Here is a 12,339-nt window from a genome sequence, read left to right on the forward strand (position 1 = left end):
AAGGCTCGGGCCCCGCGCCTGCGCGCTCATGTCCACCCCGTCTGCCCCCGCGCGCCGGCCTCCGCGGCGCGCGCGCGCGCACTCGGACAGTTGGAGGTGTTGGGCCGCCTCGGGGTCGCGGCGCGCGCCCCCGGCGCGACTCTCCGGCGCAGCCGCGGCGCGGGGTTCGGGGCTCGGGGCGCGCAGGCGCCGCGGGCGTGGGGCCGCGCAGGCGCGGACGGCGTTGGTCCGAAGAAGACCTTCAGCGGTGCCCTGGCGGAGCGGACAGGCCCCTCCTGGCGGAGCGGACGGGCCCTCCGGTCGGAGGTGAGGCGAGCCGGGGTCGCGGGCTGGCGGCCGGTCGGGGGCCGGGCGGGCGGGCGGCCGTCCGGCAGGGACCCGCGGGAGGCGGCTAACGGAGGCAGGGCCGCCGAACGGGGCGCGGGCCCGCGGGCGGGGGCAGCGGGAACCGGCCCCTCCGGGGACGGGCGGGCCGCGCCGCCACCTGCGCCTCGGCCCGGCCGGTCCCCGGGAGGCTGGCTTCGAGGGAAGGCGGGTCCGGGAACCTCCGAGCCCCGGCTTTCTCTTCGGCCTCGGCATCCAGCATCAGGGGGCCCCTCTACTGCCTGCCCCTGACGGGAGGGTGCTGAACGTACAGCTGACGGGGGCGAGGCGAGCTGGCTGCCTCACGGTGATGCTGTTGTAGCCGCCGCTCCCCCACCCCCGACCCCGGCACCTCCCCTCGCTCCCCGCCCCCGCCTGCGGCTCCGGCAGCCGGGGGGCGCCGTGCACGTCCACGGACGAGTGCATTGGCAGAGCCGCAGCAATGTGTTGGAACGTGACGTGTCTGGGGCTTCTCGAGTTTTTGCTTGCTCATACCAGCAGTGCATTTCCCATCGGGATCGTGGGCCTGGAAAAGAAAGCTTGAACTGGGCACAGTTGAGGTCAGACGACCCCACCCCCTCCCCCCAACGCGACTTTTGTAGTGTCTAGCAAGCGCTTTTGAAAAAGAAGCGAAATGCTAAAAAGACTGTAATGGGTCCCTAGATGGAGGTTTCTAAACACTTAAGTGTATCTTTCCTTTTTTTTTTTTTAAAAAGCAAACTATAAAGCCTTAACATTTTTAATATTTGAGTACGTAATGCCTAGTTTTTATACTTCACCTCCCAAATTATGGGCTTCAGGCAGAATTTCAACAGGTACCGCCGTCGTTTGTGATCATAAAGAGTCATATCAGATTGCAGTTGGCAGTGTGTAAAAAGTCAAATTGATGGTTGGGACGCAAAGGACTTGAGTTGTAAACTAATTGCTCTGGAAAAGAACTTTGAAACCTTGTGGCCTAGAGCAAAGTTTTATTATGGTATGACTCAGTACATTTATCTTCTTCATCTTTACTCTTTCCACTTTATATATCTTCTTAAACTCTGTTCTCTTAACATATCCTAATGTCTGTCATATTGGACAGATTTAGGTTAAGGAACACATTTAAATGAGTTCACAGTGAAGATGTGCACCATGAAGTGTGTGTTGTGTTCAGGTGTGGTGGAATAGCCGGAAACTTATTAGCAGGAGGCCAGAGCAAGAGCTCCGCTGAATAGAAATAAATAGGTTTGAACGTGTAGGTGGTTGAGGCATCGGAATTGCAAGGGCTCGCTGGTGCTCTGGATTTTACTGGGGTAGTAATGGGGTCAACAGGGGCTTCCCAGGTGGCTCAGTGGTAAAGAATCCACCTGGCAAGGCAGGAAACGCAGGAGAGGCCAGATCAGTACCTGGGTGGGGAAGATCCTGGAGGAGGAAATGACAACCCACTCCAGTATTCTTTCCTGGAGAATCCCATAGACAGAGGAGCCTGACAACTTAGCGTGCACAGTGGGGCTAATGGGGTTGCTTGAGGTGCTCCAGCGTGACTTGAGGATGCTGCTGGCAGAGATTTCCTATTGTGCAGAAAGGGCAAAGGGATGGTATATTCAGCAGTGTTGATTGGCCTCAGAATTGTGAAGTGAGCGTCATGTTGGCAGTAAAGAAGCTGGCTGAATCCTCAGGCAAGATGGAGTGAAACACCTAGGGCTTTTGAAGACTGTAACTTTTAGAGTGTATACCGATTGTTGGTAAGCAGATTACTGCAGGTAGGATCTATTCTCTATCTGGTTAATAGGTTAGATTATAGCACTGTATTTTAAGAAGAGTTTTGAGAGAGGGTGTATTCTGGATGAATACACTTCAATTATTGTGGTAGTTCTTAAGAACTGAATTTCAGAGTGGCAAAAATGTTAGCCTTGAAGGTGTTTAATTGCATCTGCTTTACAGATCCTCAGAAAATTTACTTTGTCATTTTATACAGCTCTCTGGCTTTACAACTGCTCAAGACATGTTTTACTAATGCACATTTTTGCATTCTTTTAAAAAGTGAAAGTCCAGTTTAATGGAACATCTGCTTCAGTGTTCAAGAAATTTCTCTTCTTTGAAATGCAAGCAGAAAGATGACCTCCGTGAATCTCATGAGAAACATCGTTTCATTCTCCAGGTTTCTGGGAAGCTCTTTTTAAAGGAGCAGTGCTTTCTCTGCACTTTGCTTGCCTTAGGGGTTAAGCATGAATGATGCAAAGCAAGAAACACTGTATACCTCATCTTACAGAACTGAGCACTGGAACGGTGAATAAGTACTAAATATTATCTATTCCCTTGTCCTTATTTTTCTTTATAAGATATGTGTAACACACCGACTTACTGTGACCTAGGAAAGGCTGCCAAAGATGTCTTCAACAAAGGATATGGTAAGTATGCTATTGTAAATTGCCAGTGTGGGGTAAGCATTCATACTGAATGCCTAAGATATGGGAGATACCGTGCTCAGTAAAATGAGGTTAAGTCAACATTAATCTATTTCACAAGATTTAGGGGGATAACTATTAGCAGGTCACTAGACTTCTTTTTTTAGAGGTGGAGTGCCACAGCGTTAAAAGCCGTTTTGTACATAAACATATTTGCATATTTAATGTTATCTGTGGGGTGAAATAGTATAAATCTGTAATATATGTGCCTCCTTTGGTTAGCCCTGGGGACAGTTGAAGCAGGGAGTGTGTTTTTCCTCCTCCAAATAATGGCAGTGTTTTCATGAGTATGAAAACCCGGCTTTTGACTTCTTTGGAGGAACATACAGTGTTTGAAACCAAGTAGACATTTAGTTTTGGTTTTAAAAATTTAGTCTTGAAATTTTTAAGTTTTTGTGCTGTACACATTTGATTTTTTTATTAACTAGTGATGTTAATTATGTATTTTAAGCTTGTATATATGTATAATTTCTAATAATTTTGGTTCTTAAAATAGTGCATTTTTCTTTTATCCATAGGTTTTTTTTAACTTATATTTTAGAAATATGTCTTTATTATTTTGGCTTTAAAAATTACACTTAATTTTTGTTAGCATTTTGTTGTAATTTTTGGTTACAATTCAGTTTTTGTTAGAATTTTGTTATAATTCAGTTTCTTGTGGAACTTTCACCTAACAGGAATACTGAATATTTTCCATATGAAATGTACTAGGGACTATTTTCATAATTTCTAAATTGCAAAGACTGGAGTGCATGTCACATTTTGTACATCACTTATTTTTGTGTGTGTCTCTAGGATTTGGCATGGTCAAAATAGATCTGAGAACCAAGTCATGTAGTGGAGTGGTAAGTACTCAATATACTGTTAATAGATGTAGCATAATGAAAGGAACCTGTTTGAAAATCATTGTTTAGTCAAGTTACCTTTGGCGCTACGCTGTCTTCCCTACAGCTTTGTCCTCCTCTCAGGTTTCAGACAGCAACTCGGCCACCTGAGCCCAAGGGCAGTCAAGCTGAATCTGGGGGGATCTTTGTTTGTTGTCTATAAAAGTATTCTGAGTCTTAGTCTCAGAAGATACAGAATACATGTGTATACATACGTGTGTGTGTGTGTGTGTATTTTTTATGCTGTATTTTTATACTTTTGTGAATATGTATGTGTACACTAAAATCTTCGCTTCCTTTTTATTGGGTTCATGCAAATTTTGTTGCCCTTTTACAAAAACAAACTAACTTTAGTCTCTGTCCCATCATGATTAGTTGAAACAAGTGTAGAAATACATGCAGAAGGTTAGTCAACTTGTATTAATGTTCATAAAGTTTTTTTTCCTGGAAGTTAAGAAATAAAGGCTATATCACCATATTATCAGAGCATCACTAACCAGAGCTTTTATAAGTTTCAGCAAATAGATCAAGTTGACATTCACCTTATTCTCTGATTTCTCCGTATTGGCTGCATCTTTTTTTCTTTGGTATTTGCCTATTCAAACCAGTGCAAATTTTATTTCTGGACATGATGATTTAATTAGCAGGGCGGAAAGCGTGTGGAGTATTTACGGTGCTTTGTCTACACCGTCTAATCCGGGTTTGTCACTGTTCTCTCCCCAGGTTTTCTAGGAGTAAATAAATACTTATGCGACTACCCTCCTGAGATGGGGTTTTATTATATAGTCTATTACAACAGAAAAATCACACTCATTTTAATTCGTATTTCACATTTGCTCAAGGTAGTTTTGTGTTGAGAAAATCAACAACTAAAATTTTATCTCCCTTTCATGCTGCTGTTGTCTGTGAATATTCATTCAGATGGTAAGAAAAACAGTGTATTTGTGTGCTTTGTTTTTATGGCTGTTTTTGTTCTTTAGTATTGATTTAGGAAAAATTTCATCCCTTGCTCCAGACTGCCTAGATCATATCTTGTTATTTTTTGATACGCCATTTATAACAGTAACATTTCCATGATTGTTTTGTTGCATACTAGCACTACAGCAGAACTGTAGATGTTACGTGCATGTTAAAAATATGTTTTGCACTGTTTGAGCTAATTATGAAATTAAACAAGAATTGAAGTAATTGTGAACCTGGAACTCAGCTTAGGAAAATTATAGCCTTGTGTTTGAGATTTGGAGCTCTGGTATTTTAGATTTTTGACAGAGCTTCAGACGAAGAAATAGTGATCATAAGAAAGGAATACAGACTAAATACGCTTCTACCTTAATTTTTTGCACCAAAATTAAGGTTTGTATTTGCTATACTTACAAGTTCATAAAAGGTAAATGTGAAAAATAAAACACTCGGTAGCTGGATCTACTAAAAGAAAGTGATGTGAGTCGTTAAAACATGGCTAGCATTTTGTCGTGTTTTGCCAAGGCCTTGCCCTTAGTGTGCAGTGTGATAGTCTCTTTGAAAACTTGCTGTGCCGTGTAGATAAACAGATCACAGTTTCCCAGTTGTGTCATCAGCCTATAGAACGCGAGTTAGGGGGCAGAGCGTTTGGTGGAGGAAGGATTCATATTGCAGGTGGTGAAACAACTGGGGCGGAGTAGCTGCGTTGCATGACTGTTGGCCGTATTTCAGAGATGGGCTTTAAAGGCAGGGCCAGTCAGCAGTGTGGTTTCCTTGACAGCTCCTAGACTGTCAGCGACAGGTGCTGACTGTTTGCTTCCCCTAGAAGGAGATGTGTTTCTAATTGCTTACTGTCATAGGACTGAGGGACACCTAACTAGGAGGAGGATTTCTTCTGAGCCATTCATAGTAACTGTTTGACAGAGGAGAGGGAGGAAGAGGGATAACTCACAACATTCCATTTTGTTACGAAAAATGGATAGATACTTTCAAATATTGACATTGTTTACAGATCTGAAAATCTTACAGATAGTTTTGTGGGCAAAAGCAATACATTTTTTGTAACAGTGTGAATGTACTGAATGCCAGTGTCCTGTACACATAAAAATGGTTAATTTAAGTTAAGTGTATTTCACCACAATGAAAATTTTAAAAAGTTTTTAATGCAGTAAAGTTCTGGCCCTATTAAAAGGAGGGAATCTAAAGCTTCCAGTGTTTGGGGATTTTTTAAAGACTTTAAAATGAACTAATAGTTCAAAAGTTCTGATAAAGAACAAAGTCTTTTTCATGTCATGAAGTAAATGTTTAAGATTTGATATTTTTGTCTTTTTAGGAAAGGCATTTTCAGTAAAGGTATTTTTCTTTTAAAAGAGAGAGTTTGGGATTCCCATTTAGTAAGAGGGTATATGGAACAGAAATATCAGTAAGAGAGGTAGAGTAATGGGAAGTTTGCAAAACTGGTTAAAATGTCTAGAGATTAGAAGGAAAGAAGGAGAGCAGGAAGTAAGTTGCTACAGAGTAGGGTTGTGGTAGAAAGTCAGTTGTATTGGTTTCTGCTGCATTGAATACTGTTTTCTGGAATGAATATTTTCTATTTGGTGAGCTGATTTTAACTGTTTTTTCTTACCAGGAATTTTCTACTTCTGGTCATGCTTACACTGATACAGGGAAAGCATCAGGCAACCTAGAGACCAAATACAAGATCTGTAACTATGGACTGACCTTCACGCAGAAGTGGAACACAGACAATACTCTTGGGACAGAAATCTCTTGGGAGAATAAGGTACGAGAGTGTTGGAAGTTATTTGTAGGGTGAACTTGATCTTGGGGATGAGCTGATGAACAGACTGTGTCATCAGTGTGTCCACAGTATATATTTTGTCCAAATATAATCTGAGTGAAGTCGTGCACTGTCTAGTCGCTGTATTTTGTTCTCTGCATGTGGCCTTCTTTGGTATGTTTTATGTTTCTATAAAGTAAGATTTTGTTGGTGAGTACATAATTATGACATCTTTTGTTCTGACCAGTTCTACTTACTGTTATACATTGGGCGTCTCCTGAGCAGACCAAGCTATTTGTAGTGATTTAATTTTGCTTTTGTAAACATTGCAAAACTGACTCCACGGAAAAATGGTTCTAAAAATTCTTTAATGTTTTCAAAGAGAAACTCTTTCAGCAGATGCTTGTCAAGTGCCTGCTACATTCAGGGCACTAGTTTTTGAGGTATGTCTGTATGCACATTATCATAGATAATGCATCTGTATAGCTGAATAAGTTACTTAGGTTTGTTTGTTAACTGTCCAGTTACCATAATAATTTCGAAAGAGTATCACGATTATTTTGTCGCATTGGGATTTTGTTGTTTTGTACTCTTAATTTACGTCACCCGTTTTTTGGTGAGAATCGTGATGAAGCCTGGGGTGAGGGGAAAGGGGTGGGGGCAGGAAAAGGAAGAAGAGGCAATTTATGAAATAATCTAATGTTTGTCTTTCTTTAATGACTTCCTTATTAGCGAATAAGTTAGAGAAAACTTTAGAATTGGTTTCTCAAGTCAAGAAAAGAATTGAAAAATGCTAATTGTTAAATTTAAATCTTTATTTTTCAGTTGGCTGAAGGGTTGAAACTGACTCTTGATACCATATTTGTACCGAACACAGGGTAATTATCCCAACCCCGTTTTCTGAAATGGTCTTGTTTCTTGAAGGGATGGAAAGGTTTAGAGGAGGGGGCTGCGGGAGGAGCTCAGAAGGGGAGGCAAGCAGAGACCTGTGTGTGCAGGAGACGGCGGGGAAGACGCCGGAGGCAGGGGCTGGTTTTCATTTGAAATCTGGGCAGAAGAACAAGAACTTGTAAATCTAATTCAAAGAGGCACATTGTGGGAAAAATGCAGGTGCGAGAAGGGTCTGAGACTAGATGTTTTTAAGCTATCCCGAGGATTCTTGGATGTGAGGTCTTGCTGGGAAGTTAACATCTTGAGAAAAGTGTGTTGTCTCTTGGCAGCAGAACGTGTAAAGAACGGTTCTGCTCACTTGATTTCTTAGCCTTTGTAAATCCCCCAGCTTCTCTGGCTCAGTGTTTTCATCTGAAAAGCGGGGATTTTGTTGTTTCCTGCCTGCCTGTCTCTACAGGAGTGGCGCTCGGTGGGGCATGGTCCTCCTGAGCCGTGTGGCAGGCTCGCCCCTCCTTCACTCACTTCAGAAGTGTACACTTCTATCCCACATTGTCCAGGGAGACAACACTGACCTGAGGAAAATAAACATGCTTACCAAAAAATAAAGTACATTTCTCTCTGTGACAGGTTAATAATCTAAAATTGTGTCAGGTGTTACCTTTTATACCATTTGGAAACAAAATTTAAAGGAATTTGGTTTCTTGTATGTCTGTATACATATGCATTCAGGTTATTAATTTGGTACTGAAATATCTTGCACCTTTTTATACTTATGCTTTTATGAAGTTAATCATGAAATACTATCATCTGGACTTATAGTAGAGAATAGGTAAAAAATAATATATATATTTCAAATCCTAGCAAAATTACATTTGTAGAGCTCAGTCATTTGAAACATTGTCTATTTGTGCCTTCTACCAAAATAATATTTACATTGGGGGAGAAAAGGGATCTTACTCTCAAGATTCCTAGACTGCAGTAAAAGCTCATGTTGTTTTTGTTTGTTTTACAGAAAGAAGAGTGGGAAATTGAAGGCCTCATATAAACGGGATTGTTTCAGTCTTGGCAGTAATGTTGATATAGATTTTTCAGGACCAACCATCTATGGCTGGGCTGTGTTGGCCTTTGAAGGTTGGCTTGCTGGCTATCAGATGAGTTTTGACACAGCCAAATCCAAACTGTCACAGAATAATTTCGCCCTGGGTTACAAGGCCGCAGACTTCCAGCTGCACACTCATGTGTGAGTGTTCCAAGTTCGGAGTTTCTCCTTTAGTGCTGGCACAGCCGCCCAGAAGGATGGTAGCCGTTAGCATGTTGCGCAGATCGGCAGGGGGTGGTGCTTGCATGTGATGACGCCGCGGTGGACACCGGCCTTGCTGTGCTGGCCTCGATCGGCAGGGGGTGGTGCTTGCGTGTAACGACGCTGCGGTGGACGCCCGGCCTTGCTGTGCTGGCCTCGATCGGCAGGGGGTGGTGCTTGCGTGTAACGCCACCACAGTGGACGCCTGGCCTTGCTGTGCTGCCTCGAAGTCAGGCGTGGTGCCCTTGGCGCAGGTGCTTGCTGCTGCTCTCTGAGCCTGGAATGGAGAGAGCGAGGGCAAGGATTCCCTTTGATAAGAGGGGTCCTTTGGAGAGGTGTTGCTGCTTCCTCTGGTTCCCTGCTCATCTCGGCAGTTTCTGGAAGCAGGTCTCTTTGGATCAGGAATAACCCCTTGATTGATCGGAGAGTCCTGGAGCAGCGCCAGTGTAATTCTGTGGAGGTGTTCAGGTACCCTGGTGTGACCCCAGGTACCTGTGTTGTATTCAGAAGTAGAAAGGTCCCCAGAGCAGTCCTGGGTTCAAGTCTGTGGGCCACACTCTGTTGGTTACATGACTTTGAACTTGAAACTGTTATTTCATGTCTTGGCCTACTGGGCACGACCAGTGTCCCAGAAAGAGAAGGATTAGCTCTTTGTTTTTGAAGTGTTGCGGATTGCCGTCCACTAGGCACTCTAATCCACTTACGATGACTAAGTCACCAGTGGTGTAGACAGAGGCATTGAAACTGGTGAAAGTGTTATCAGGAGAGCCATCAGAGCTCAGGGGTTGAGCTCTGAGATGCTCTGGAACAGTACCCTGGGTCATGCCTGGTAGCTGTTGCATGGAAGGTGCTTTCTTATGCTAAGATTGTGTTTTGAATGAAATCCAGAATTGACGTGTACTACTTTATATGTTTTTTCACAGAATCTTTGTAGAACTCTATTTTGAAGTTTCTAAGTACTATGACCAACTGAGAGACATACAGATCATATTTACTTGGTGTCAGCCTTTGTGCCTAGTCAAATGCTGTTTAAGAAATTTATATCGTGGGGGAGCCAAGTAAATGAATCAGATGTTACTGTGCTTTAATTATGTGGTTATAAATTATATAACTTTTATTTGACAGTCATTTATGCTAGAAGTTTACTGAAATCTGTAGTTATAAAACAAGACCCTGATTTAGATAGTCTTGGAATTTGTTTCCATATTGTAACAAACTAGATACTTAACGAGGTTTTCTTGTGCCCTGAAAACAGGAATGATGGCACTGAGTTTGGAGGGTCCATCTACCAGAAGGTGAATGAGAAGATTGAAACGTCGATAAACCTCGCGTGGACAGCTGGCAGTAACAACACCCGCTTCGGCATCGCTGCTAAGTACAAGCTGGACTGCAGAACTTCTCTCTCTGTAAGGATGTGGACATGTGATGTGCTCGTGGTTTGCGTGCTCTTTATTAACTTTGAGCTGGTCACTGTGTAGTGAGAGGAGCATCTCCCTGAAGTCAGGAAACGTGGGTTTCAATCCTGGTTCCTCCCCTATTTGTTGTCTGACCTTCTCAAGTCATTTTATCTCTTGGCCTCAAAATTTTCTTATCTATAGATTCCTGGGTTTCAATCACTTTTTCTGTTGCCGTTAGTGAAAGTCTCTCAGTCATGTCCGATTCTTTGCGACCCCAAGGACCATACAATCCGTAGACTTCTCCAGGCAAGAAAACTGGAGTGGGCAGCCTTTCCCTTCTCCAGGGGATCTTCCCAACCCAGGGATCGAAACCAGGTCTCCCACATGGCAGGCGGAGTCTTTACCAGCTGAGCCACAAGGGAGGCCCAAGAATACTGGAGTGGGTAGCCTATCCCGTCTTCAGTGGATCTTCCTGACCCAGGAATCGAACCGGGGTCTCCTGCATTGCAGGCGGATTCTTTACCAACTGAGCTATTAGGGAAGCTCAATTGCCATTAGTAATTCTTGTTAATAATGCTAATTGAGCTCTTAAATTTCAGGTCCTGTGCTAAGACTTTGTATGTATTATCTCATGTATTCCTCACAACTGCTCTTGTTCGGTGAATAATATTGCCCTCCTCCCCCATTTTACAGACAAGGGAGCTGAGACTTAGAGCAGTCAGGTAACTGCCCAGGGTCACTCAGTAAGAGCAGTGTCAGGGTTTGATCCCAGATCGCTCTGTCCCTAGAGTTCATTCTCTTAGCCCTGTCAGAGGTCGTAAAACTGGTATCTCAGAGGAATCCGGTGCACAGGGAGGGATGTTTGGCCACACGGTGTTTTAACATTCTTCTCGAGGCCTTTAAGATGCATGCTCAAGGTCCCCTCTGTCCCTACTAGTCCTACTGACTTCTTAAAAGATTTATTAATTTAGCTTTCAGTTTCAGTATTTCTGGATTGGTCCTAAGGTGTTTCAGCTTTGGAAATCTGATGCATGAAGTGGTTGTGTTGGCCTTGCATATTACAAAATTGATTTTCTGTTTCGGTTTCATCTCTTTATCTTAGGCTAAAGTAAACAATGCCAGCCTGATTGGACTGGGTTACACTCAGACCCTTCGACCAGGTGAGTAAGAGAATGAATGACAGTGGGCTTGGGGTAGGTGAGTGAGGAATAATGAAAATTACAGACAACCTGTAGTCACTTTAGGGTAGTTCAGACAATTGTGTAACATTTGGTTGTTTGAAGTAAAACAGATTCATTGCTTTTGTTTTAAAATATGTGCGTGTATTTCTAATTATAACTTGGTTCCTCTGGCTTGTGAGTTTGGTTGATCACTCATTATTCTTAAGTCTGAACTCCAAGTAGAGTGTGTCCTGACTGCTTTACAGATGAGGTGGTTATGGATCCCTAGTGTTAAGTTAGTAATAGCTGTGATCTCTCTGCCAGCTGAACCCATGCCGCTGACTCCACCCGTGGTTTCTAGGAAACACATAATCTGATTGTGATGCTTGTTACAAGTAATTGTGATCTTCTTCTTCTCAGGAGTGAAACTGACCCTGTCAGCTCTAATTGATGGAAAGAACTTCAATGCAGGAGGGCACAAGGTCGGTCTGGGATTTGAACTAGAAGCTTAATGTGGTTATGAATAAAGCATCAGCTTTGTCCCTGGAGGTGAAGAGAAATGAACCCACTATGTTTTGGCCTTAAAATTCTTCTGTGAAATTTCAAAAGTGTGAACTTTTTATTCTTCCAAAGAATTGTACTCCTCCCCACACTGAAGCTTAGGTACCGAGTCCACCCTAAGGGAGGTGCTTGAAGGCTTCCCGGAAGCTGTCACGTTCGTGCCACGTTTCAGTTCAGTTCCGCAGTGTTACTTTCCGTGTGTTCCTCAGCGACGGTGTAGTGTCATGTTCCGAGGAGATGACCCGACCCTCCAGTTGTCCATCGCGTCCTGCATGTCCCACACCACTTTTCCATGACCTTGTAATATTGGTCTCTGTACGGTAGTAGAATCCTTGGTTTTGCATCAGAGTAAAATAAACCCATCACATTTGGAACATAAACCGACTGGACTTGCCGGTGCCGGGTGCTCGTGCTTGGTGTGACCGACTCTGCTGGGAGCAGCGCTCGAAGGCGGGCTCTGGTCTGAGCGGGCTGTGCTGCTGCTGGTCGCCGCCACTTGTGTCGGCCTCCCTGCTGCTGCTGCTGCTGCTCTGGGTCGGGCCGAGCCTCGTCCTGCTGGGCGGGGGCACGTCTGCTGGGCTCCTCACTGCCAGTTG

At 43.7% G+C, this 12,339-nt stretch overlaps 1 protein-coding gene across 1 annotated transcript; it reads left to right on the plus strand.

The window, feature by feature from the left end:
* Nucleotides 1–220: 220 nt before the first annotated feature.
* Nucleotides 221–12,123, plus strand: VDAC3 (voltage dependent anion channel 3). The gene is made up of 9 exons (XM_061404603.1): nt 221–306; nt 2,685–2,753; nt 3,606–3,655; nt 6,285–6,437; nt 7,260–7,312; nt 8,338–8,565; nt 9,881–10,031; nt 11,125–11,182; nt 11,603–12,123. Exons 2-9 carry the CDS (start codon nt 2,687–2,689, stop codon nt 11,692–11,694), a joined length of 852 nt encoding a protein of 283 aa, XP_061260587.1. The 5' UTR covers nt 221–306; nt 2,685–2,686; the 3' UTR covers nt 11,695–12,123.
* Nucleotides 12,124–12,339: the final 216 nt, after the last annotated feature.

The sequence above is a fragment of the Bos javanicus genome, chromosome 27 (assembly GCF_032452875.1).
Source record: "Bos javanicus breed banteng chromosome 27, ARS-OSU_banteng_1.0, whole genome shotgun sequence".
In the NCBI taxonomy this organism is placed as follows: domain Eukaryota; kingdom Metazoa; phylum Chordata; class Mammalia; order Artiodactyla; family Bovidae; genus Bos; species Bos javanicus.

What these genes read in the sequence shown, in the direction of transcription:
- VDAC3 (XM_061404603.1), top strand. Translation starts at nt 2,687, where the DNA reads ATGTGTAACACACCGACTTACTGTGACCTAGGAAAGGCTGCCAAAGAT. An exon ending in AAATCTCTTGGGAGAATAAG is followed by an intron (nt 6,438 to 7,259) that starts GTACGAGAGTGT and finishes TTTATTTTTCAG; the next exon opens with TTGGCTGAAGGGTTGAAACT. An exon ending in TTCCAGCTGCACACTCATGT is followed by an intron (nt 8,566 to 9,880) that starts GTGAGTGTTCCA and finishes CCCTGAAAACAG; the next exon opens with GAATGATGGCACTGAGTTTG.